The 27,533-nt window shown below is 40.8% G+C and overlaps 1 protein-coding gene across 1 annotated transcript in view; it reads left to right on the forward strand.

The window, feature by feature from the left end:
- Nucleotides 1-15,042, forward strand: part of APOB (apolipoprotein B) — a 47,268-nt gene extending 32,226 nt beyond the window's left edge. Inside the window, exons 26-29 of the mRNA XM_075923425.2 lie at nucleotides 559-8,133; nucleotides 9,958-10,072; nucleotides 11,340-11,523; nucleotides 13,032-15,042. Coding sequence (XP_075779540.2) covers nucleotides 559-8,133; nucleotides 9,958-10,072; nucleotides 11,340-11,523; nucleotides 13,032-14,858 — 9,701 coding nt within the window. The 3' untranslated portion in view covers nucleotides 14,859-15,042. The remainder of the gene's footprint in view (nucleotides 1-558; nucleotides 8,134-9,957; nucleotides 10,073-11,339; nucleotides 11,524-13,031) is intronic.
- The last annotated feature ends 12,491 nt before the right edge of the window (nucleotides 15,043-27,533 follow it).

A 27,533-nucleotide genomic window follows, 5' to 3' on the forward strand; every position in this document is an offset into this window, starting at 1 on the left:
CCATGTATCTGATGAAGTGGTTCTTACACACTAAAGCTTATGCTGAAACAAAAATATTAGTCTTTAAGGTGCCAAAGGACTCCTTGTTGTTTTTGCAGATACAGAATAACATGGCTACCACACTAATAATTATATATATATATATATATATATATATATATATATATATATATATATATATTTGTAAATCCCAGCATGAAGCATAATAAGGACGAAGGCAATGAAAGAGATGTGTCATGAACACTGTGATTTGGATGATTTGTTTAGCACATAAACTTGTTCATTTCTAATGTAAACAATGACTTATTTCATCTTGCAAACTGATACATTTTATCCCAGTAAGAGTTCATTTTAAGGCTGTTTTTTGAAAATTCAGTCCAAATATCAAAGTAATAACCAGTATTAAAGAAATATGCAGCATTTGCTTTACTAAAACAGTGTTTGCTTTTTGAACAAAATAATGATGTCATACATAGTATATTATTATGTCTTGGAAATGTCAGATGTTTATTACCCCTTATGGCTTTTGTCTTCTCCCTTCCCGATCTCCTATTCTAGGTTCTGGAGAAGCAATGTATGATAGGAATGCATTTGATTGCAAATATGAAAATTCCTTACATCACAGACTCTTAGATTCAAATTTTAAATTCATCAGGACAAACAAATATGAACCGACACTCGCTATCAAGCAGACCATTTTGCTTACGGCAACTAGCACTCTGGGCCCTCAGCTTTCCTTTTCTACCAATATGGATTTCAGACAGAAAAATAATTTGAATGTCAATGAAGTACAAATGCAAGGGGAGCTGAGAGTTGCTTCAGCCTTTGCTAAAGCAATTTATACTCTCTCAAGCAACAACAGCAAAAACAGCCACGAGTTAGCTGGGACATCCAACCTGATATTTGACTCGTCTTACCTTCACTGTACCAACGAGATAACTGGCAAAAGTACCAAAGATGCACTGTCACTCACTTCAGTCTCTAATGTTCAAAGAGGTCTCATAACAAACACAGCTTCACTGAAGTATGAAAAGAGACAGCTGACTGTGATGTCGGAAACAAATGGAAGATACCAAAACTTTGTAGGTCTCAACAAATTTGAATTGACTTTGGCAATGCAGAAGGCTGCAGTTCGCTCTGAAAACCAAGCAATTTACAAGGAAAACCGGTATTACACCCTCTTTGCAGGTTCCCTTAATTCTCAGGGTCTTGAACTAAATAGTGATATTACTGTGAATGGCCAAAGAAACCGAGCAACGCATAAGTCTACATTAAGGATTAACCAAGATGGTTTGGCCAGCAGTGCAACCACTAACCTGCACCTTAATCCGCTAATGTTAGAAGAAGAAATGAATGCTAGAATTGATGCTTCTGGAGGAACCTTGGCAGTTACTGCTAAGGGGCGCTATGGTAAAGACAATGCACAAATCAACATAGATGGAAGAATGGCCCTAAGGGAAATAGCACTGGGAAGTGTATATCAGAGCACAATTCTGGGTATGGATAGCAAAAACGTCTTAAACTTTAGAATTAATAAAGAAGGACTCAAGTTTTCAAATAACTTAATTGGCTCATACGAGGAAATGAAACTTGAGCATGTGAATGAGCTGAACATTCCTGGCTTATCCTTAACATTTTCCTCAAAATTAGACAATGCCATTAGCTCGGACAAGTTCCACAAGCATTATTTTGACCTACAGTTGCAGCCCTATTCACTCATAGCTAAGCTGAACAATGACTTAAAATACGGTGAAACTGATGTAACCAACAAAGCACAGTTACGACTGGAGCCACTGAAGCTGACAATGACTGGTAATGTGAGAGGCACCTACAGAACAGATGAAGTGAAACATGCATACACCATCACTTACGCTGACCTGGCTGCAAATTTTAAAACAGACACAACTGCAAAAATTCAAGGCACAGCTCTGAGCCACAACATTAACCTGGACGTTGCAGGGCTTGCTTCCTCAATTACTATCAATACAAACTATAATGCAAAATCACTGCACTTCACCAATGTAGTACGTTCTGCTATGGCCCCGTTTACTATCACTGCTGATGTGCACACTAATGGTGATGGGAGACTATTTGCTATGGGAGAACATACTGGACAACTGTACAGCAAATTCCTGTTTAAAGCAGAGCCCCTAGCTTTTACTTTCTCCCATGATTACAAAGGCTCTACCAGCCACAGCCTAACTACTGGAAAAAAATACACTACATTACTGGATAACAAAATCCATATGCTTTTCACTCCATCAGAACAGTCGAGTGCCTGGAAATTGAAGAGTCAAGTGAACAATAACGTATACACACAGGACCTCGGTGCTTACAATGATGCAGAAAAAACTGGTGTAGAACTTAGTGGACAAGCTTTAGCAGACTTCACTGTAATGGACTCACCAATTCAAATACCATTAATGTCTGAACCAATTAATTTAATTGATGTTTTAGGTCTGAGGGATGCAGTAGACCAGCCTCAAGAATTCAGCATCTCTGGTTCTGTGAAATATGATAAGAACAAGGATGAGCATGTTATCAACCTGCCATTCCTTGAATACTTGCCCATTTACTTTGAACAAATCAGGGGTGCCATTCTATCCACACTGCAGTCTATCCAAAAGCACTTTAAAAGCATAAAAATAGATCATTATGTGAGGAAGTATAGGGCAACTATAGAAAAATTCCCCCGGCAGGTTAATGACTACATGGACAAATTAGATTTCAAAAACAGGGTTAACAGCATGAAAGAGAAGTTGGTTGCTTTCACAAATGACTATAGAATAACAGCAGATGACCTCCAAAATGCACTGGAAAATGCCAAAATCAATTTTCAGGAAGCACTGTCACAGCTGCAGCTTTACCTGATACAAATTGAGCAACATGTCAGAGATAATTATAAACACTATGACATTAGAACAGTTATTGAAAAACTGATTGACCAAATAGTTGAAAAAATTAAAGTTCTAGATCAACAGTATAACATCAGTGCGACAATGATTACCACTATTCAAGACTTACAATACATTATTGCTCAGCATGATCCAAGCGAGAGCAGTGTCTCAGTCTGGATTCAAAATATGGAGGCTGAGTACAAAATCATAGCTCAGGTACGAGGAAAGCTAGAGCAGCTCAAGAATCAGATTCACAATATTGATGCCAATCACATTGCAGAAAAATTAAAACAGCAGGTGCAGGATGTTGACATTAAGGGTTTTTTAGAAAAAATCAGAAATTCATTACCTATGAAAAAAATGAATGAAATTATTGAAAGAATTAAAGATATCCTCCTAAATTTGATGGAGGACTATGAAGTTTCTGAGAAGATCAATGCTTTCCAAAGCAAAATGCATGACATGATCATGAAGTATGAGATTGACAAGCAGGCCCAGTTTCTAATGGACAGGATGATACAAATGTCTGACCAATATAAAGTGAAAGAAACTGTCCAAAAGCTCACCATCTCCCTGAAAAAAATTGATATAAGATCATTCTTTGATAAAATTGTTACTGTTATTGATGATGCTGTCAAGCAAGTGCAAGAATTTGATTATCAAAAATTGGTGGATGAAGTCAACAAGTTTCTTGACTTGGTTATAAAACAGCTAAAGTCTTTTGACTATAACCAGTTTGTAGATGAAACAAACAACAAAATCCGAGAAATTACCCACAAAATCAATGATGAGATTAGAACTCTGGAACTTCCACAGAAAGCAGAAGCATTAAAAGAGTACATGAAGGATATCAATGCTATGGTTTCAAAATTCGTGGAACAATTAAGAGACACCAAGCTCGCAACAGTAATTGATTGGTTCAGAGACCTCATAAGTTCAACAGTATTTGCTGATCTAAAAGTCAAGCTAAATGAATACCTGGAAGATCTACGAGACAGGATTTATGAAATGGACATTCCAAAAGAATGCCAGAGATATCTTCAGAAGGCAAGCCAATTCTACAATAGCATTGTAGGATATATTTCTGAGCAATGGAATATTGCATCTGAAAAGATTGCTCTTTTAGCTGAGCAGTATGATGTAAAAAACTGGGCTGAAAAAGTCAATGTGTTTGTTGAAACAGGTTTCATTGTTCCTGCAATTAGAACAGGCATAATCAATATACCTGCCTTTGAAGTCAGTCTCCGAGCTCTCCGAGAAGCGACATTTCAAACCCCAGATTTTGTAGTTCCATTAACTGACCTGCATATCCCCTCTTATCAGATACACATAAAGAAACTTAAAGACATACAAATTCCAGTCAGGTTTACTACTGCAGAATTTACTATTCTAAATATGTATAAGGTTCCCTCCTATACAATTGACCTGAATGAAATCAAACTAAAGATTGTGAAAATAATAGACCAAATGATGTCCAGTGAATTTCAGTTGCCAATACCTGACATGAATTTTGCAGAACTAAAGATGAAAGATATGCTTTTTTCTGACATTTCTTTCCCAGCAATTTATATACCTGAGCCACAAATACCTGAATTTTTGATTCCTAAACTAAATCTAAATGAGTTCCAGTTTCCTAACATTCAGATACCAGAGTACCACCTGCCACGCATTCCACACACAGTCACTGTACCTACATTCGGCAAACTGTCTGGTGCTTTCAGAATAGTCTCCCCATTCTTCACGCTGTCTACTCTTGCTGGCATTCATAACACTACCGTTTCTGTAAACAGCCCAGAATTTGTAGCCACCATTTCGGCTCAAGCAACATCCCGAGTAGATTTCCTTGCTTTCACTATGAATGCAGACGCACGCCTCTCAGCCCCGGAGATGCAGCAGCTGATACTTAAAGAAACCATGAAGGTTACCCATTCACTCGTTAAAGTTGATCACAACAGTGAAGTGATATTTTTAGGGACTTCTGTACAGGGGAAAGCTGAAACGACTACAAGTTTACGTACTACCAAGAATTTGATAGAAGTGCACAACAACTTACTCGTCAAGCTACAGAGGAAAATACTGATGCAGAGCAAGACCACATACTCTCACCGACTGAACATCCCACAAGCTGATCTCTCCAGCCAGGCGGATTTGATGAATGATATGACAACAGAATTAGAAGCAGGACACGTCTCATTTACTTCCAGTGGTAAAGGAAACTGGAAATGGGCTGCCCCAGATTTCTCTGATGAAGGCACCCATGACTCCCGTGCCACTTTTACAATTGAGGGGCCCATTATTGCATTTGTTGCTGAAAACAGGATAAACGATAAATACTTGAAAATCAACCAAAATGTGAATTATGAATGTGGTCTCCTAAATTATGCAACACTTCAGCTTCAGTCTGTAATTGAGTCACAACATGTGGGACATAGCAATTTAAGTGTACACGGCACGGGGCAGCTTGCAACAATGAAAGTAGAAATCAAAGGCAATCATATGGCTAAGCTCAATGGGCGAGTTTCTGGAACCATACGCAATAACGTAGCCCTTTTGGTGCAGCCCTTCGAAATTAGTGTATCAACAAACAATGATGGGAATGTGAAAGTTAGTTTTCCATTAAAGCTGACTGGCAAAATTGAATTTCTGAATAACTATGGCCTTGTGCTCAGTTCCTCTGTTCAGGAAGTTAATTGGCAAGCTAGTGGCAGGTTTAATCAGTACAAATATTCCCACAGAATGTCTGCGGGGAACACTGAAGACAAAATTGAAGCCCACGTGGGAATGAATGGGGAAGCCAACCTGGACTTCCTAAAGACTCCTCTGTCAATTCCTGAGCTTCACATCCCTTATGTTGGAATCAAAACTTCTCAGGTGATGAAAGAATATTCCCTGTGGGAACAGACAGGCCTGAAGGATTTATTGAAGACTACAAAGCAATCATTTGATTTAAATCTGAATGCCCAATATAAGAAGAACAAAGACATGCATGCACTCCCAATTCCCTTAAAAGCAGTGCAAGAAGGAATTAATCAGTACATAATCTTCTTCAATAAATATTTTGTGAAGGGAAGGGACAATGCATTGGATTTCCTCACCAGTTCATATAACCAAGCCAAGACAGAGTTTGACAAATATAAAGTAGAAACTTCACTCAACAAACTACCACGGACTTTCAAGATTCCTGGGTACACCATTCCCGTTGTAAACATTGAGGTCTCTCCCTTTACTGCAGAGCTGCCAGCATTTGGTTATGTGATCCCCAAAGAAATAAGCACAACAAGCTTCACCATCCCACTTATTGGGTTTTCAGTACCATCTTACACATTAGTCCTACCATCGCTGGAGATGCCAGTTCTTCATGTCCCCAGTGATCTGCGCACACTGAAACTTCCTAAGTTCACAGTGCACCCATCAACCCATATCTTGATTCCTGCTTTGGGAAACATTACCTATGACTTTTCATTTAAATCCAGCATGATTACCTTGAATACAAATATTGGACTTTTCAACCAGTCTGACATTATTGCTCGCTTCAGTTCCTCATCTTCTTCTGTCATTGATGCAGTGCAGTTCAATTTAGATGGTACCACAAGCCTGACAAGGAAAAGGGGCTTGAAACTGGCCACAGCATTATCCCTGAGTAATAATAAATTTGTGGAAGGAAAGCATGAAAGCACTGTTAGTCTAACAAAGAGGAACATAGAAGCCTCAGTGACAACAAATGCAAAGATCAACTTGCCAGTTTTTAAAATGAATTTCAATCAGGAACTTAAAGGAAACACTAAATCCAAGACTACTGTTTCCTCAGCAATTAATTTAAATTATGACTTTGATACTCTTAAATATGGAGCCAGTGCTAAAGGTGCAGTTGATCACAAACTTACTCTTGAAAGTCTTACATCTTCGATTTCTGTAGAGACATCAACAAAAGGCAGCATTAATGGAATGCTATACACCCAAAATCCATTTTCTGGAATGCTAATCCATGAGGCAAATACCTATTTGAACTCTAAGGGAGCTCGTTCTTCAGTCAAGCTGGAGGGTAACTCTAAAGCAGATGGAATCTGGAATGTGGACGTGGCAGAAAAACTTGCCGTTGAAGCATCTACGCAACGTGTTTATGCAATCTGGGAGCACAATGGGGAAAACTATGGACAATTTACCCCTCTTTTGAGAACTAAAGGGACTCAGAACTGCAGAGTAACCTTAGAGCTGGTTCCTTGGAGTATGTCAGCAGCTCTTCAGATACAAGCTACTCAACCAAATTCTTTCTTGGACATAGCTTCAGTTAATCAAGTAGTCTTATTGAACATCAACACTGAAAACCAGAAACTTGGTTGGAAGGGTGAAGGCCAGATTCAGTCATTATCTCTCAGTCATGATATGCAGTTATCAAATGAAAAAACAAAGGTGCAATTTGACATTTCTGGGTCTTTGGAAGGACATATTGATTTCCTCAAGAACTTTGTGTGTCCAGTGTATGAAAAGAGTTTATGGGATATCTTGAAACTGGATCTCACTACCAGTGCTGACAGGAAGCAATATTTAAATACTTCTGCCTCCATAGTTTGTACAAAAAGTGAAGATGGTTACTTTTTCCCTTTATATGTGAATAGACTGGCTGATGGCTTCACAATCACAATTCCTGAGATGCATCTAAAAGCTCCAAATCCAGTTCTTACAACTCCAGAATTCCAAGTTCCTTTCACAACCCTGCAAGTTCCATCATATACCATGGACTTGCGCAATATAAAAATTCCACACAAACTAAGCATAATGCCTTTTGACATCAATTTACCCTCTCTGCCACGAATGGGAATCCCCAAAGTAGATATAGGAGCCCAGTACATTACACTGGAAGAATATAAAATTCCATACTTTGAGGTGACAGTACCTCAGTACCAAATAACTCTATCTCAGTTCACTCTTCCAAAAAGCATTTCTCTTGGTAATATGCATGTGGATCTGAATCAAGTTGCTAATAAGATTGCAGACTTCGATTTGCCAACTGTTACAATTTCTGAGCAAAAAATAGAGATTCCACCTCTCAAAATGTCCTTGCCTGCTGGAATTTATTTCCCTGCATTCAGTGCTTTGACTGGATCTTTCAGAGTTGCTTCACCATTGTATAATGTTACCTGGAAAACCGACCTGAAAAACAACAAGGACTCTTTTACAAGTTCTATTGATTCAACATCCAGTTCAACTCTACAGTTCCTGGAATATGACCTGGAAGGTAAGATGAATTTTGGAATTTTATACTGAAAAATTTGGTTTTCAAATGTTAACATTTTTCCCAATAATTTTCCATTTCAAGTGCAGTTGCACTGTGAGAGAGAGACGTAAAAGAGGATCCTTTCCCCCTTGCTATGTTCATTTTAGTGACAAAATAACTTTATAACTTCTCATTCCACTTAGCCCCGTAGACTAGTACAGCTAAAAGAAAGAGATCTACAGGTTGGACCTCCCTCGTTTAGTACCCTCAGGACATGACCGGTCCCAGATGAGGGATTTTGCCAGAACAGGGGAGGTCATTTTGGACCCCTGCCACCAACCCCCCTGGCCTGGCCGCTGGACTCCCAGCTGGCCCCCTATCTCCTGCTGGCCTCTCCACCCTGCCAACACCACTTGGCAGCCATTGCTGCTGTGGCTCCGGTACTTGCCGGGCAGCCCTGCGCTCAGGCTTCAGGACTCATGGGGCAGCCGTGTGCACCGCCCTGGAGCTCTGGGACCCACAGGACAGATGTGCATCACAGTTCCCTGCCCCACCAAGCTACCACAGCTCCCAGCCCCACCAGGTAGCCACGCTCCAGGTCAGTCAATGACATTGGGGAGCCCTGCAGCCACATGCTGGGCAGCATGCTGTCAACTTGATGTAGGCAACCCACTGCAAGGGAACCTTGCCACTGGCCTTCCACTGGGACTCTCTGGTCCTACAATACCCTGCTGGATCATGGATGTTGTCAGACCGGAGAATGCTGATTAAGAGAGTTTCAACAATGGTTTCTGTTCCTTCTTGCACATCATCAGCCCATTTATTTTCAGTAAGGCTGTGTCTAGACTACATGGCTCCATTGACGGAGCCATGTAGATTAGGGTTGTAGGCAAAGGGAAATGAAGCAGCGATTTAAATAATCGCCGCTTCATTTACATTTACATGGCTGCCGCGCTGAGCCGACAAACAGCTGATCAGCTGTTTGTCGGCTCAGCGCGCTAGTCTGGACGCTCCCCTGCCGACATCAAAGCCCTTTGTCGGCAGCCCCGTTATTCCTCGTGGGATGAGGCTTGACTTGTGTGTGACTTGGAACATGGTGAGGCTTGACTTGTGTGTGACTCGGAACCACAATTCCATATCCAGCTGAACTACAGGATATAGGCTGAACCTCTGCAGTCCAAGTCTCTCTGGTCCAGTAACATCTGTGGTCCGGCATGATTTTAGTTAGCTGGACTGCCACTAATCATGGGTGTGGCCACGTTTTCTGCAGTTCCATAAAGTTTGTTTACACCCACCACTCTTGGCTGTCAGTGTTCTGGGCTGTTATTTAGCTCAAATTTTCATCTAAATGTTGTCTAAGGGTATGTCTACACTAGCCCCCTAGTTCGAACTAGGGAGGCTAATGTAGGCATTCGAAGTTGCAATGTTCTCGTCCAGTCGCCATTTTTAAATTCCACTAGTCCAAAGTAACTGCCCACGGCTACACGCGGCAGTGAAATGGCAATTCCATGCGGAGTAACAGTTAATTTGAACTAAGGACTTAGTTTGAATTGCCATTTCACTGTCGCGTGAAGCCAGGCTTCATTTGCAACTTCGAATGCCTACATTAGCCTCCCTAGTTCGAACTAGGGGGCTAGTGTAGACATACCCTAAAAGCCCAGTAAGCAGTAGACATGTGGGTAATACGGCTAGAAAATATTGACCTCCCATGGTCCGGCAACTTCTCTGGTTCAGCACCAATCAGGTCCTGAGGATGCTGGACTAGAGTGGTTCAACCTATACCATGTTATCTGTTTTCTGCAGAGATTCAGGAAAGTGACACAATGTGAAATCTCTTTTTTGCAGCTGTATCAAGCTACAGCAAGGAAGGTGACATGTCTTTGGCAAAGGCCACATGCAGCTTTTCACATCGTGACATGAGTGTGGACTACAAGATAGATCTGCCTATACAAGGAAAGAGGTAAAGATTTGTTCAGGTGGCAATGGTTTATCATAGACACAATGGCAAGTGACAGATTATGTCTTAGAAACTTAGCTCCTACAAAGCATCTCCCTGGGCTGCCCTTGCCATCCCATTCCCATTCTATAACTGGGACATTGAAAAATATACTTTCCCAATATGACTGTTCTGAACATCCTGCCACTCCACATAACTAGTGAAGTGTAACTGAAGTTTTCATATAATCAATTATTCTGATTTTCAAACAGCCTCTACTGAGGTTCTCTTTCTGTGAAAAGAAAGCCATTTACTTGCAATTATTTATACTCAGAATTGCAGTGACTAGGGTGTCCAACTACCTGATTTCATCTGCATATGAGGACAAACAGGGCATGTCTACGCTGGAGAGTCTGCTACTTCAAAATAATGGGTTTGTTATTTCTAAATAGAATCATAGAACTGGAAGGGACCTCAAGAGGTCATCGAATCCAGTTCCCTGCTCTGACCACAGGACCAAGCACTGTCTAGATCATCTTTGATAGGTTTTTGTCAAAGTTGCTCTTAACAGTCTCCAGTGATGGAGTTTCCACAGATTCCCTGGGGAATTTATTCCAGTGTTTAACCATCCTGAGAGTTAGGAAATTTTTCCTAATGTCCAATCTAAACTTCCCTTGCAATTTAAGCCCATTGCTTCTTGTCCTATCATCTGAGGCCAAGGAGAATAATTTTTCTCCCTCCTCCTTGTAACACCCTTTTAGATACTTGAAATAATAAAATCCTGCTTGTGAAGCCAAATAAACTTATTTCGAAATAGCTATTTCAGGAGTTATTATTTCAAAATAATTTATTTCAAAATAACCTGACAGTGTAGACATAGGCACAGTGACTGCAAACAATTGTAACAAGAACAGGGCACAATGTTTCTCCTTATACTTATTTTGCCTCCAGTATACATGTGGAAAAAAGAGAGGCTAGTTAGTTCAATTCTGACTTTATAAGGATCTATTCTGCAGTCCTAATTCAAGTCAAACTGACCAACTTCAGTATGGAGCTTTGCCTGAGATAACAGTATATAGTTCTTTGACCCTGAATTTGCATATGTGTTAAAGTCCCAAGATAAAATGCTGATAGTAAAACTCTTAATTTTCTTTTGCATGTTTGGCTTTGGTTATACTTTTATTAATCATGAGATACACCGTAAGAAAACCTACTGCAATATATATTTCTTTAGGAGCAGCACTGCCTCTTAGCTTTCATTTGTTACTTAAACACTGTTTGTTTTTATCAGAATCTTGGCTCACACTGCATCTCTAAACATCACCAGCCCAACCTTTACTGATGTTCAGCTGAGTTATTGGGGAGATAGCCACAGGATCTCCTCGTCAGTATCTTCACCTTCTGCTGGCACCCTGGGTTATCTTGTTGAGATGGACACAGATATCCTCCGAGGGAAAATTTACTACCAAACTCAGGTAGGCAAGTCTTGAAATGAAGCAAAAACGCAGTGTGGGGACTGGGTTTTTACCTTTTAAAATGATCGTACTGCTTAGGAAATGGGCTGGAGCGATAGTTTTGAAAACTGACCTCTGTTCAAGAAAAACTTAAACATAAACCCTGCAATGTGAGCATCCTTTACTCATTCTAACGTCACTAATATGAGTTAAGCCCAGACTGGAAATAATATTCTGTAAACACTTTCAAATGTCAGAGATTATTTCAAGTTCCCAATATATTCAGTCTTGGCAGAGTCTTCAGATCAAAAATATGCATCTATTAGGAATTGGAAACAGGGCAAACAAACTAATTTGAAATAAGTCACTTTACAGCTATGAGATGGCAGTAAAAGCTCTATTTTATGAACTAATTGAAGACTGAGGCATTTATTAACATTGAAAAGGTCATAGTTACAGTAGTATGATACAAAAGTTGCTCTTTGAAGCACGCACAGCTTTCTCTTTGTCCTTCAAATCACTGCAAATCAAATTCCAATGAAATGAAGGCATCAAAATGTGAAAGGATGTCGATTTCTTCACTGACATCTCTTTTGTTATGTGATCCTTTTTCTGTTGGGGAATATGGTTTGCATAGCTGGTCATTTGTATGGTGGGAGTTCATGAAAATTGAGGTCCTACTGCACTTGCAATTACTGTAAAAATGGCCCATTTTGGAACCAGCAACCTAGAAGTGATGGGAAATAATGAGATACTGAGAATAAGTTCTAGCTCCCTGTCAAGTGTCTTTTGTGGAATCAGGATTGTGAGGCACAAAGCTAAAAGCCACTCAATGGCAGCAAAAAATGCCAATTCTGAGAGTCTACAACAATAATTTCACAATTTCAGACTTAATAGTCTAAGACTGTGATATGTTAATTTAGGTAGCATATAAAACTCACAATTTAACTTGGGTAAAACTGAAAGCTGGCAAATATATTTACTTAGGGCCTGATTCAGCTACCTTTAATCAGACTGAGAAACATTTATAATAGTAGTCCTGATAATTTAAAGAATTGGAGGATCACATATTTGTAATGCTTTTGTATTAAGAAAGTGAATTTTATTCAATCATCATATAAAATAATTAAATAGAATCTTAGCAATAACATCACAGGATCTTAGTGAATGAACAGAACTAACACCTACGTCTTGCATCATTTTTGATGCAATTAACAGGCAATAAAAAGGAATTATAAAGATGTTATGAAAATAACAATTTCTGCCCTAATTTATTTTCAAATTCCACTATTGATAGATTTAAGGAGAGAATTTTATCCAATACAAATGTAAATATATGAACAAACACATGGCAGACAAAACTGAGTTTATATTCAAATTAATTTAATGCAAGATAAGAAAATTTCTATCGTAAATACTTTTATTTGTGATTTAGGATCATGGTTTTAGAATAGAGGTATCATGTAGCATTATTTTAATTTATTTGAATTGGAATCTATTTTTTCACTTATCCTATTTTGGTTTTTCAGTATTCCTCTGAGAAAGAAACTGACATATTAAAAAGTGAGATATCATTCAAGAAACCTGACCTGATTCAGATCAAAACTAACTGGAACGATGCTGCTGCTACAGACATGTTGAATGGTCTAAAAGAAAAAATACCTAAAATGACTAAGGCACTTTACACCAGTATTAACAAGTACCACCATGAGCATACAGGGATGGAAATTAGTGATGCCACCCAAAAGCTGAAGAACATCATGCAAAATGAAGCTGAAAAAGCATATCGATTAACCACAAGAAAAATAGATGAGATCGATCTTCACCTTCGCAACACTGCCGTCCAGGCCACTGGGAAATACCAAGAGATGACAGTCAAAGCTAAACAGTTATATCAAGAAGCAGCAGATCAAGCAGTCCAAATTGACTACCAACAAATAAGAGCAAAGATTTTTGATGCTACAATGAATTTACTAAGGGAATACCAGAAGAGGATAAAGCACCTAATAGACTCAGCCATCGAATTCCTGAAGATCACAAAATTCCGGTTTCCTGGACTAGCTGAAAAGTACACTGGTGAAGAACTATATGTAATGGCTACCGAGGAGACAGCAAAAGCTACTGATGCATTGATTTCAAAAATACAAGAGTATTTTGATGCTTTGATTGCTTTTGTCAATGAGAGAGAATTTAAAGTTCCTGCTTCTGACAGAATTCTTAAAGGTAGTGAAGTGCTTGATCAAATTAAAGAAATGCTAAAACGTTTGCAGAATAATGCCAGACAGATATTTGCTACTCTTCAGGAGGCTGACTTTGCAGAAAAGCTTAAGCAACTGAAACAATTAGTGCAGCAAGTTTTCCAAAAAGTAGAGGAAATTATTAGAAACTTGCAATCAAAAAACTTTGAAGAGATTAAAGACCAAGCACAACAGATGTACAATGATGCCATCAATTCAGACTATGCAGAAAAAATGAGCTTCCTGGCAGAGAATATTAAAACATATCTTTCCCAGTTAAAAGATTTTAGCAAGCAGACATGTAATGAGATTTCAGAGAAACTACATCAGATTCTTCTATATGTGAAAGCACTGCGGGAGGAATATTTTGATCCAAGTTTAGTTGGGTGGTCAGTCAAATACTATGAAGTGGAAGACAAGGTGCTAGACTGGTTAAAGAATTTAATAGATGCCCTCATGGACTGGCATGCCAAGTACATTGGAGATACTGCTGACTTAGTTTCACGTCTGACAGATCAAATAAAGGAATTTGTGGAAAACCATGGACAGAGGTATTATGATCTGGTGACTGATGCAGATGGAAAAGGAAGACAGAAAGCCATTGAGCTCTCTTCTGCTGCTCAGGAAAAGATCCGATATTGGTCTGAAACTGCTAAAAAGAATTCTGCCGAATATAACAAACTAGTTAAAGTGAAAATTCAGGGTGCCCATAACCAACTCAGCCAAGCCTATGAAAGGCTAATTAGTGCAACGCAAAAGTTAATTGACCTGACTATAGAAAATTACTCTACATTCCTGCAGTACATCACAGAGCTTCTCCATCAACTTGAGAAAATGACAACTGATACTATAAGGCCATACATAGCTGTTCGTCAAGGAGAGCTTAGACTAGACATACCTATACCATTTGACTTGCTATCAATTTATCAAATGCCCCAATTAAGTGAGGAGGCATTCCAAAAAAAATTGGAAATAACACGCATGTTGATTCAGAAAGGCATTGACCAAGGCTCCAAGACATGGATAGAATTGCAAACATTTATTGACCAGCAGCTTGCTGTTGACCAACTGAATATTCAGCAGATTATGGAAAATATACAGAAGCGCATAAAAACCTGAATGGACATGTAGAAGAGCAAAAATCAAAAGTTTATACCACACTGTATTTAAAAGATGACAGCAATCCTCATACTGGAACTTCAAAAAGAGAGTCTCTGAGTTTGTACTTATAAATGAAACTAAATAATCTACAGCAGGTTATTTTAATGTGCTTCAAAGGCCAATAAATGAATTCTTTATTACATTCTTGTGTTATTCATTATAACCCATTTTACTTGGGTCATGAGCCTGATCCATTAGGAACAACAGAAGTCTTTACGTTGACTTCACTGTGTGTTGGGACCAAGTCAGTAGTGTACAGTTAATTTTGTAAATAGTCACAAAAGCTAGGGTTTCAAAACTAGGTCAGATTTATAAGCCTGTTAAAAAGAGTAACTTGAAAATGCAATTATTACAAAGTGCAGAAATTAACCCCAAAATATCCTTATAATTATCTGGGAGAAGAAAAAGAAGATGAATCCATGCATTGCAAACAAGCAAGAGAAGAAAATAAATAAATTTTAGGAATAAAATTGATAAGGAAAAACTCACATTTTAAGAAAAGTCAGATAGTTTTCTTCCACTAAATGACAAATATAAATAAAAAAATCTTTATTAAAACAAGCAATAAACAATACATATATCTAGCAGTATTATTTAGAAAAATATACCATGGATTTTAAGAAAAAATATTATATTGTTCTGAGCTAATTTTTTGCCACAGATATTTAGGGATCATTCTGATTTTTCCATGCTGCAATGTTTTAGGATTTTTCATCAAATTCTGTGACTGTTTTAGTCTTCACAAGTTTTACAGCCAATATTGATCACCATAGGAGTCAAAGGAAGGATTTTTTTTTATTACTTCCTATGGCCTTGGGGTCAGACTTTCATATGAAATAAATGCCAAAATATGAAATTTCAACTAAAACATTGGAGTCTTCACTCAAAAATATTTTCATTTCTAAAAGGAAAATGTGTGGACATAATTTTTTCAGGCTTATATACAGCTGTTAGAATACTATGTCGATACTCCTTGCACAAAGGGCTGGAAAGGCTGAAATACTGGGCTTTTTACTCCTTGTTGCCTCATTCAAAATAAACTCTTTAAAAATGTCACTAGAAATTTTGTGAGCATGTTTATTTTGGTGTAGTGGGTTTACCCTGTTTTTTTTTCTATATTTATGGATGGGAATGGGGTGCTTTCATATAAGGCTTTGTATTGCTCACCTTTCTCATGTGCCTCTACACCACCATGATCTGGGCACTTTTGGAGGCAGGTTTCATTCCGTAGTGTAATTGTGGTTTAAGCCATTGTCAGAGGAATGCCACCATTAGAGGGAATCAGAAGGTCAAGACTAACCTAAAAAAGCAAAGTCAGCTAATCAATCGAGTGCATACATCTATCCAGAAAAAAAAAACCTCCAGTCATCTGAAAAAGTGGGCTGTGCCCACGAAAGCTCATTATACCATTTACATGTTTTGTTAGTCTATACAGTGCTACCAGGCTATTTGTTGTTTTTTAAATTTATCCTGTACAGACTAACTCAGCTACCGCCTGAAGCATCTATCTAGTTGTTAGGAGGGAAGATTGGCCCTTGAAACGTAAAACTACCACAGCTGTGTCCACAGATCCACTGTTCCCAGGGATCATGAGAAGTAATGCAACTAAAGAGTTGGCTTGTGAGCAGTAAATGGAGCTCTTGCTAACTAAGCCAGGATCCAGACACCACCATGCTTCCCTCCCTTCTTGAGAATTGGGAATAACACTGTAAAGATGCCCTTTGCATAACATCTACTGAGTGCTTGAGTGGAAGAAGACTGATTCAGTCTTGTGACCCAAGCACAAGAAGCCTTTCTAAATTCATTTGTAAGGTATATTAAGTCCGTGGGTCATTGGAACTTTATTTGAGCTCAAATACCTAGCGCATCACACTGCCCCCCAAAAAATGCATGATGCTAAACAGATTTGTAAAAACACATCCTTAACCTTGCTGCTTTCACAACAAAGACAAACAACAAGAAAAATACCATCAGTATCAGGTGTAGGGGCTGGGGGTGGGTGGAAGAGATTTAAACATTTGATCTTTTCCTTTTCATTTTCTTTCCTCTTTCTTCATTATGCCTATTTATTTCTGTATCTTGGGAAGAATAACTGTTCTATAGAAGGACTAATATGGCAGGGATGGGTAAACTGAATAATACATTTGCCAACTAGCATAAATACTGGCTGTATTTGGAAAGTTTCCTAAGAGCAAACACAATACACATCAAATGTACTGAGAAGTTAGAGGGTGATTTCCAGCTCTCATAACAGCACTGCTGACAATTTATTAAAATTCTCAATTATGTAATCTCTGTGGTAGCCATTTTGCAATCATTCTATGGTTGACTAAAGGAGTTTATCACTACAATAATAAATATTGTCAGATTTCCACATCAGAAAGAAAACACTTGAAACATTTTTATAAAATCTCCATACACAAAGGCTGTGTCTACATTGGCATCCCTTTCCAGAAAAGGGATGCTAATGAGACACTTCGGAATTGCAAATCCGCGGGGGATTTAAATATCCCCCGCGGCATTTGCATTTACATGGCTGCCGCTTTTTTCCGGCTCGGGGTTTTTGCCGGAGAAAAGCGCCAGTGTAGACGCGATTTTCTGGAAAATAAGCCCTTGAAAGTAGGAATAAGGGATTTTCCGGAAAAGGACTTATTTTCCGGAAAATCGTGTCTACACTGGTGCTTTTCTCCAGCAAAAACCCCAAGCTGGAAAAAAGCGGCAGCCATGTAAATGCAAATGCCGCGGGGGATATTTAAATCCCCCGCGGATTTGTAATTCCGAAGTGTCTCATTAGCATCCCCTTTCCGGAAAGGGATGCCAATGTAGACACAGCCTTTGTGTATGTATATAAAAATTCACCAATTTTTCCATACAACATGTTACCAACTGAAGATAAATTTAAATTCTCTGGCTTGTTTTTCATTCACTTGTTTTTTAGATTGTGACAGATTTTACTCTTAATTTTGGACTAAGTCCCAGTTATTAAAATTATAGTACTATTTGCTCCATTTATGAAATTTAGCAACATAAACTGTTGAAATATTAGTAGTCCCATCCTGTCCTCTTTTTGAGTCTAGCTTGAATTCTGAGAAATTAGATATTTCATTAAATAGAATTGGGTGGGAGATACATATAAGGAATGAACAGCTATCTCGGACTCAATTACGTTGTTTCTCTTTGCCTATAGTTTTTATCATCTCAATTCTCATAAATGCTGAAGGGGCTTTGCTTTATAATTCACAACAAGTATTGGACATAGAGCAGAGTTGGTTGTAAAAGTTTAATTAAATAAAATATTTTAAGAAGAATTTCAGAGAACAATATGCCCCGCTCTCAAACAAGTCATCGTAGAATCAGGGCCGAAACAAGGGTGAGGGGAGTGAGGCACTTGCCTCGGATGCACAGCTGAGGGGGCACAGTCTTGCAGCTGTGTGCCACATCCAGGGTTTCAGGAAGTGCATGGGCTGCACTTCCTCTCCCCAAACAGCCAGCACACTGCTTGAAAAGCTGGGTCTGTGGCATGCCGGCTATTTCCTTCCCCCTGCATGGGTGAGGGGGAGTGGGAGTGGGAGTCCCAGGACTGCCAGCTCCAACTGCTCAGGAAGCACGCAGCTGTCATGGAGAGAGAGGAGTAGGGCGTGCACTGATTTAGCAGTTGGAGCTGGTGCAGTCCCAGGACTCCCATTCCCCTCTCCCCAGGCAGGCAACAGGGGAAGGAAGTCGCTGGCACGCCACAGACTTGGCTGTTCAGGAAACTCACCGGCTATTTGAGGGAGGGGGAAGCAGCGCACATGCTTCCTGAGACCCCAGACCTGGCACGCAGGTACTGGCCCCACCTGTCCCTGTTCCCTCCCTCTGGATAGACCCCCCCCCATGAGTATCCTGCCCCTGCCAGCACCCTGTCCCCTGCCCCAACCAGCACCCTGCCACCTACCCAGCACCGACCAGCACCCTGTCCTCTGCCCCAGGACCCACCAGCACCTGCCACCTGCCCCAGCACCCACCAGCACCTTGCCCCAGCACCCTGCCCCAGCACACTATCCATAGCCCCAGTACCACCATCACCCTGCCACAGCACCTGTCCCCTGCCCCCACCAGCACAGTTGGGACAAGATTAGTGAGGCTTGGGGGTATTTGGAGGGGTTGTTTTTTTGCATCTCACTTGTGTGGTCTCAACTCATTTTTCTGTGCATCAGTGACCCCTGATTCAAAACAGGTTCCCCGCCCCCTCATATTTTTCGCATAATATTTTATTTAAAAATGAAGCCTGGCCAAAAAGCCCCCAACTGGGGCCAAGCCCCCATCTGGCCGCAGCATCATAACACTCCTGCACACACACCCCAGACCCCAAATCTGAGCCTATCATACACTGGAACCCCCTGTCCTGAGCCTCTCGCATCCCCAAACTCCTGCACCCCCACATCCTCAGTTTTCTGCCAGAACACTCCTGCACCATCCACACACTGCAAATCTGTGTCTGGAGCCCATCATACTCCCTGCCCTGAGCCCCTCACATACCCAACCTAAACTCCTGCACCCTCACATCCACAATCCTGTGGCTTGCTCAGCACCCCAAACTTCCACCTGAGCCCAACACTTCTCAGCCTGGAGCCTCCTCCCCGAGCTAGCATCCCCTTCTCCACCTCCTCCTGCATCCAAATTACCTCCCAGAGCTTGCACCTCTCACCGCTTCCCACACCCAAATCCCTCATTCCCACCCCAGAGCTCGCACCTCCTGTCTCAACCTAGTGAGAGTATATAAAGGGCTGGGGGTAGCAAGTGATGGAGAGGAGGGGAACAAAGCGGATGGGGCCTCAAGGAAGGGGTGGGATACATCTTGGCTTGTCCTGACATTTAAAAAGTGATCGTGGGTGTAAAAAGGTTGGAAATCACTGTACTAAGCTATCTTTACCCGTGCCTCGTGCCACATCAGCACCCCTGCCCGCACCGAGGATGGTCAACATCGACCCTGCTTAGGGGCGCTGTTGTCCAATTTCTAAAAAGATGTTTCCTTTATGAGGTCCATGGTAAAGTCAATGTGGTGATCCCTTAAACATATGTTTCCAATTTTCAAGGTAATTTTAACCAGGAATGTGAGCCATTTAAAGGCTATTGTATTTACATTTAAGAATTGAAGCAGGATTTTTTTTCGGGTGATTCTTTTGTTAAAATGGATACTGCTAATCTTCCAAAAGCAGCAGTAGATTTAAGTTTTAAATATGACAGCAATTTGAATGCCTCGGAAATTTTGTCAAAGATTCAGAGTTTTAAACATCAGGCATTAGCGCTATTGCCAAACGTTTCATCTGCGACTAGTTTCGACACACTACAGTTAATTCATGAATATAATCTGGCCAAATCTTATCCAAATTTGGAAATCGTCCTGCTAATATTTCTCTGCTTGCCAGTGACTGTGGCTTCTTGAAAAAGAAGTTTTAGTAAACTAAAATTAATTATTGTTATTTATGTATTTTCCCTTTTTCTATGAAATAACTACTATAAACATGAGGGGGTGCAATTTTATAATCTTGCCTCAGACACAAAACTAGCTAGTTATGGCACTGCATAGAAATAACATTGACAGGAAATGTGTGTGTTCCTAAATGAAATATTGCTGCTAGAAGCAGCACAGCAAAAGTATGCCAGAACTTTAGGCTGCTCAGTATTTACCTAAAACAGCTGTATAGATCAGTAACTGATAGAATATATTACCATTGTCTAGCAAACAGCAATTTGTTTGGCATCAATCAATGATCAATAACTTACACAGTTTAAATTGAGAGAGAAGGTGGGTGAGGTAATATTTTTATTAAGCTACAAACGAGTATAATAAAGGTTAAAGATGAGATATTTAATTGCTCAGTAAAGGGTATGTCTAAAGGCAAAGGGAATGCCTTTGCTGACCGCTTCTGTAAACCCCGTTTCACGAGGCATAAGGGAGCGGTCGACAAAGGTGTTCCCTGTCGACCGATCCGTGTCTTGACTGCTGCACTGTGCCGATGATCAGCTGAGCCAGCACAGCACGGCAGCCATTTTTATTTTAATGAAGCTGGGGATATTTAAATCCCAGCTTCATTGACTATGTCAGGTAGTCTAATTTACATGCCTCTGTCACCAGAGGCCTGTAGTTTAGACATACCCAAAGAGACTAAATTCTATACTATTCTGCTGCTTGAAAATATATCAATCAGGTAGGAAAATGTGATGTATTAAGGGAAATTCTATGTTTGTTCTGAATATGGCACTCCTACAGGCACTCAGATTTAGTTGCATTTCACTAATACAGAACCAAATCCTGATTCATTTAAAATGAGTAGCAAAATTTTATTGGATTTAATGGTGTTGGGATTTGGTGTATTGTGCATGTATAATTTGGTAAGCACGTTGGGATCCTATTGTATGACAAAAGTTATATTATTATACTGCCTACAACCATCTAAGGCAGGAGGTCTCACACTTTGAGTTGGGATCCCAAAATGGGTGACCACCCATTTTAATGGGTTAACAAGAGTGGTGTGGGCCCTGGACACGACCAAACCTCACCATCCAGGAATGATGCCCAAATCCCACTGTCTGGTACTAAGGTTACATGCCCCCCCACCCAGGGGAGAAGCCCTTGGACTTCAGCTTTGGCCCCACAAACAGGGGCGGCAAAGCTTGGTTGGGCTTGGTCTTCCATCTCTACTCCTAGGGTCATGTAGTATTTTTGTGGTCAAAAGGAAATCACCTTGCAAAGAGATCTGGTCCTTTGTGTGCTTTTACTCTATACTGTACAGATTTCACAGGAGAGATCAGTGTTTCTCAAATTGCGGGACCTGACCCAATAAGAAATTGCATGGGGGAAGTCCTAAGATTATTTTTGTAGGGTATTGTCAGCCTTACTTCTGAGCTGCCTTCAGAGCTGGATAGCTGGAGAGCAGTGGCTGTTGGCCGGGTGCCCAGCTCTGAAAGCAGCACTCTACCAGCAGCACAGGCATAAGAGTGACAATACAATACCATGTCATCCTTATTTCTGGGCTGCTACCTTCAGAACTGGATAGCCTGGGAGTGGTAGCTGCTGCTGAAAGCCCTGTGCTGCAGGAAGCAGCACAGAAGGAAAGGTGGCAATACCATACAATGCCATCCTTATTTCTGTGTTGCTGTGGGTAGTGGCTGCTCTTAGTGCCGAAATCCTGGCCAGCAGCCACCTCTCTCCAGCTGCCCCACTCTGAAGGCAGAGCCACTCTTAGCAGCAACAGAAAAGTAAGGGTATCAGCACCGACAATACTAAGCTTATGATTTGCCCCCGTCCACCATCTCAGGACCACTACAATTAAAAGCCCATGAAATTTCATATTTAAATAGCTGAAACCATGACATTTATGGATTTTTAAAAATCCTGTAACCAAATGAAAATGAAATTGACCAAAGTGGACCTTGAATTTCATAGGACCCTAAATATAGGCATTGATTCCACCCTCGGCCACATGGTTGCAAGTATTGTTGATCTCAACATTTCAACCAGTGTTTCGAATGACATTCCTGCAACCTCCTCATTGTATTGTACTGCTGCAAACACTTCTGTGAAGCACACATATACTACCCTTCCCTTAAAGAAACATCACCCATGTACATGTGTAACCCACACACCTAGGGAACGTCTAGACTACATGTCTCTGTTGATGGAGCCATGTAGATTAGGGTTGTAGGCAAAGGGAAATGAAGCGGCGATTTAAATAATCGCCGCTTCATTTAAATTAAAATGGCTTCCCCGTTATGCCTCGTGGGATGAGGTTTACCTGGGAGGTCGACAAATGCCTTTGATGTCGACTGCGGAGCATCCAGACTACAGCACTGTGCCGCCAAACAGCTGATCAACATAGCGCGGCAGCCATTTTGATTTAAATGAAGTGGCGACTATTGAAATAGTCATTTCATTTCCCATTTGCCGTGTCAACAAATCTACATGGCTTCATCGACGGAGCCATGTAGTCTAGACGTGCCCCTAGTGTGGTTCATTGTCCCATGCAGTGGCATTTAGACCACAGCAACAGATAAGAACAAGAGACCTCTACAGCACGGGTTGAAAGCCAGCTGACTTTTAGCTCAAAGGGTAGAGACTCCTATTCAAAGTTCCAGAGGTCCCAGATTTAAATCTGCCCAGTGATGGTTACACATGCTCACAGAAACCAACTCTCAGAACCTCTATGGTACAAGCATTGCAAAATAAAGAAATTACAGGTTTAAACGACTGCAACTTTTCAGTTTAGAAAAGAGGAGACTGAGGGGGGATATGATAGAGGTCTATAAAATCATGAGTGGTGTGGAGAGGGCCAATAAAGAAAAGTTATTTATTAGTTCCCATAATAGAAGAACTAGAGGACACCAAATGAAATTAATGGGTAGCAGGTTTAAAACTAATAAAAGAAAGTTCTTCTTCACACAGCGTGTAGTCAACCTGTGGAACTCCTTGCCAGAGGAGGCTGTGAAGGCTAGGACTATAACAGAGTTTAAAGAGAACCTAGATAATTTCATGGAGGTTAGGTCCATAAAAGGCTATTAGCCAAGGGATAGAAATGGTATCCCTGACCTCTGTTTGTCAGAGGCTGGAGAAGTATGGTAGGAGACAAATCGCTTGATCACTGTCTTCGGTCCACCCTCTCTGGGGCACCTGGTGCTGGCCACTGTCGGCAGACAGGCTACTGGGCTAGATGGACCTTTGGTCTGACCCAGTACGGACGTTCTTATGTTCTTATGTATATAATATTACTGGTTCCTGTACACCTCCATTCACTCTGCTCCGCAGGGTTTGTAATAATCACTTGTCAAGCTATAAATTAATCTGGGTCCAGTGCCTGCAGAGGCACACCTTGCATAAACAGGGCTGCATTAAAGCAGTTCAGTATTATAGGGCACACCACAACGCAGGATATCTCGCAAGTCCATCCTCATGCCCTGCTTTGACCTGGATAGATAGACATACCTTTTTCTTCCTGCCCAAAGAAGCAGGAGAGGCAGCAGGCAGCACTTCAGTACTTACCCCAGCAGCTCGGGAGTTGGGGTGGGTTAAGCCAGACTTCCTATGTTCTTCAACTGCTATCCCATAGTACATGCAGGAATTAGAAAGGTGATCTAGTGGCATGGGCATTGAACTAATCATAAGGGGCTATAGAATTCAGCCACAATCTTACTGTACAACCATGGGCAAGCCACTTCTAACCTTTGCTTCAAGTCCTTATCTGTAACATGGAGGTAATGCTTCCCTTCCTCAAAGGGCTCTCCTGAAAATAACAGCTGTGAAATGCTCAGCTATGTTGGTGTTGAAGGCCTGAAAAATAGATGGAGACACTGTATGGACAAGAAATCAATAATTATACCAATTTATCTGTTCATTGCTCTGGTAACTTGCACTAGGTTTCATAGGCTAAGTCAGTCAGAAACTCTCTATTTAACCCCATCCCCCCATCACACATACCAGGCATACAGCATAAAAAAGCTCACACCGATAAATGATCCGAGGAATGGCCTAAACAGCTGCTAGGAGTTAATTTATATTGTGGTTTTTCCATATGCTTTTAACTTTGGAAATAATCCGCCACCCATTTCACTTTTTGGCTAAAGCATAATGCACCTTTGTAAAGTCACCATTCTGTCTAATAGAGATGTTTCTTTTTAGTACTTGGATTTTTCCCCCCCTAGAAATAACAAACAGCTATCTCATTTACCCTCCACAAAATGCTGGCCACTCACTGTGTGTAACTAAGCCCCATTTCATCTGGCTTAATGTTTAGCATGGCATGCAAACTAGTAGATTACAGGGCGGAGGGGAACCCAGATGATTTATTTAAGAAGAGGTTTTATGCCATAAAAAAGCAAAGTAATTGCAAAAAGAATCTGTGTACAATGTAAAAGCACAGCCTGTGATTGACTCAAAATAGTCCTGCAGTACATATTGGTACTAAGCTCAACTGCTTCACCTCCTCTCCCTTTTTCTCCTTTCCTTTGTGTCTTGACCCCCATCTTGAGAACTCTCCTCTAGGGCTATTTTTCACTGCAGGTACCCTACCTCTGGAATGCACAGTTCCCACTTTCTACAACCACACAGAACCAGCAAACTCTGATGTTCACCATGGAATAGATTGTATGTGAGATGCACAGTTCGTTTTGCTCAGCATTTCTATTTGTCAGCATTTGTCAGCATTTCTATTAACCCAGACCACAATGTTTTTCACAGGGGACAATGAGGGCTTGGAATGTAGTGACAAAAAGATAGATCATGCAGTATTTTGGCACACCAGGGCTGAGTTCAGGCGATTTTTCCCATCCTCTCTTCCCTAAACTTACACAGCATCCACCACCTCCTTCTTTCAACTCCTACAGGGATTCCAGGCCTTGAGCATTAGTTATTTGGGGGACAATCCTGTAATCTGAGGATGTTCAGCATCATTCAGGAATATTTTGGGGATTGTAATTATGTGACAGGGAGAAGAATGTTTGGATAATGTGTGGAGTGACAAAGCCAAAAGCATGCAAATGCATTTAGGCGTTTGCTGTTGGTGTTAATTAGCTGGAGTTTGGGAATTAATGGTTTCACAAGGATATTTGGCATGGAAGTTATATTTATTTGGGGTGGAGAGCAAACTAAATCTTGTCTCATATATACAGGCAACCAAATTCTGTGTAGCTGGAAGAGTTTTTCCAAGCAAGACAAATAAATAGCTACATAAGAACATAAGAATGGCCTTACTGGGTCAGACCAAAGGTCCATCTAGCCCAGTAGCCTGTCTGCCAACAGTGGCCAGCACCAGGTGCCCCGGAGAGGGTGGACCGAAGACAGTGATCAAGTGATTCGTCTCCTGCCATCCCTCTCCAGCCTCTGACAAACAGAGGCCAAGGACACCATTTTATCCCCTGGCTAATAGCCTTTTATGGACCTAACCTCTATGGGTATGTCTACACTACCCTCCTAATTCGAACTAGAATACCACACATACCAGAATACCACTCTAAAAAAGCATCCCAGGAATTCTCTGCAACAAGGCAATCCCTGGGTACCACAGAGCTGGTATAGCCACCTCTGTCCTACTTGTTTTTCTGCTCTTTGACATGGGAATTACAGGAGCTCATGGTGTTCTGCTGGATGCTCACCCACCACTGCCCCTGGATGCAGATGGCACAATTTAGAGGAGTCCTAAGGTTGCTCTCAGAATCTAAGTTATACCAGAGGCAGTTGTAGCACTGGCTGGCCAGTATCCGGGAAGTAAAAATGTGGTGTAAATGTGCATCCCTGTCCCAGCTTCCTCAGTTATGTCAAAAGCTATCTTAACACAGCTGAGAGCTGAGCTGTGTCTGAGAGTGGCTTACAGCTGATCAATTTTTCATAAATTCCTCCTGACTCATGCCAGTAATTAGGCCTGAAGCATGATCAGAGGTGTTCCTTGACACCTAGATGCTATATATCATTGGCATTATTAAATTATTGTTTGCATCTAACTGCATCTCTCTTCAGCTTGACGTGTTTTCAAAAGATCATAGACCCTCCCCCATCCCCACTCTAAGGCTGTGTCTAGACTACATGGCTCCATCGACGGAGTCACGTAGATAAGGGTTGTAGGCAAAGGGAAATGAAGCCACGATTTAAATAATTGCCGCTTCATTTAAATTTACATGGCTGCCGCACTGAGCTGACAAACAGCTGATCAACTGTTTGTCGGCTCAGCGCGCTAGTCTGGACGCTCCCCTGCCAACATCAAAGCCCTTTGTTGGCAGCCCCGTTATTCCTCGTGGGATGAGGTTTACCAGGGCTGCCGACAAAGGGCTTTGATGTCGGCAGGGGAGCGTCCAGACTAGCGCGCTGAGCCGACAAACAGCTGATCAGCTGTTTGTCGGCTCAGCGCGGCAGCCATGTAAATTTAAATGAAGCGGCGATTATTTAAATCGCCGCTTCATTTCCCTTTGCCCAATAAACAAATCTACATGGCTCCATCGATGGAGCCATGTAGTGTAGACGTACCCTTATTGAAAAGCATGAAAAAATGACCATCATAAAATGACTTTTATGGGCACAGATTGGCTCCGACATCACTGTAATTTATCTTCAACACACGTAGTAAACTGCTTTTGGGGAAAGGAATGCTCCATAAATGTGATCTTTTGTTTTGACATTATGCATTCCCTACTTTCAACTAGATGCTTTTGAATGATTAATCTGAGAATGTTGCTCTTGCAGTCAACCAGATAAAACATCTTTGGAAGGAGGAGGGGGGGGGGGTCTACAATTATTTGGCAAAAGCAGTATCGATACTTTATGAAATTGTGCCTTTGCTTTGAAAATAAACACATACACTTGGCTCAAAAAGAGAGTTCATAACATTTGTTTCCATTATTAAAATAATTAGAGTAAGACTTCACCTAAATGTATTAATGACTAAAAGCTGTTAGACATTTCAACTGGTCACCATATATAAGTTATCCTTCACTGACAGTTATTACACAGGGCTAGCAGAGTCAACCACAGTTTTCATGTTCATTTACTACAGGTATCTGTGATATCTTGCAAATGAGCAAGTGCAAACAGGTATAATAAAAAAGAAAGAAAACGGAACACTGTTTTCTAAAGCACTCAACATTTGCCAGTTAATCCGATCACTGAAC

The sequence above is a fragment of the Pelodiscus sinensis genome, chromosome 3 (assembly GCF_052426305.1).
Source record: "Pelodiscus sinensis isolate ZL-2025 chromosome 3, ASM5242630v1, whole genome shotgun sequence".
NCBI classification, from domain to species: Eukaryota; Metazoa; Chordata; order Testudines; family Trionychidae; genus Pelodiscus; species Pelodiscus sinensis.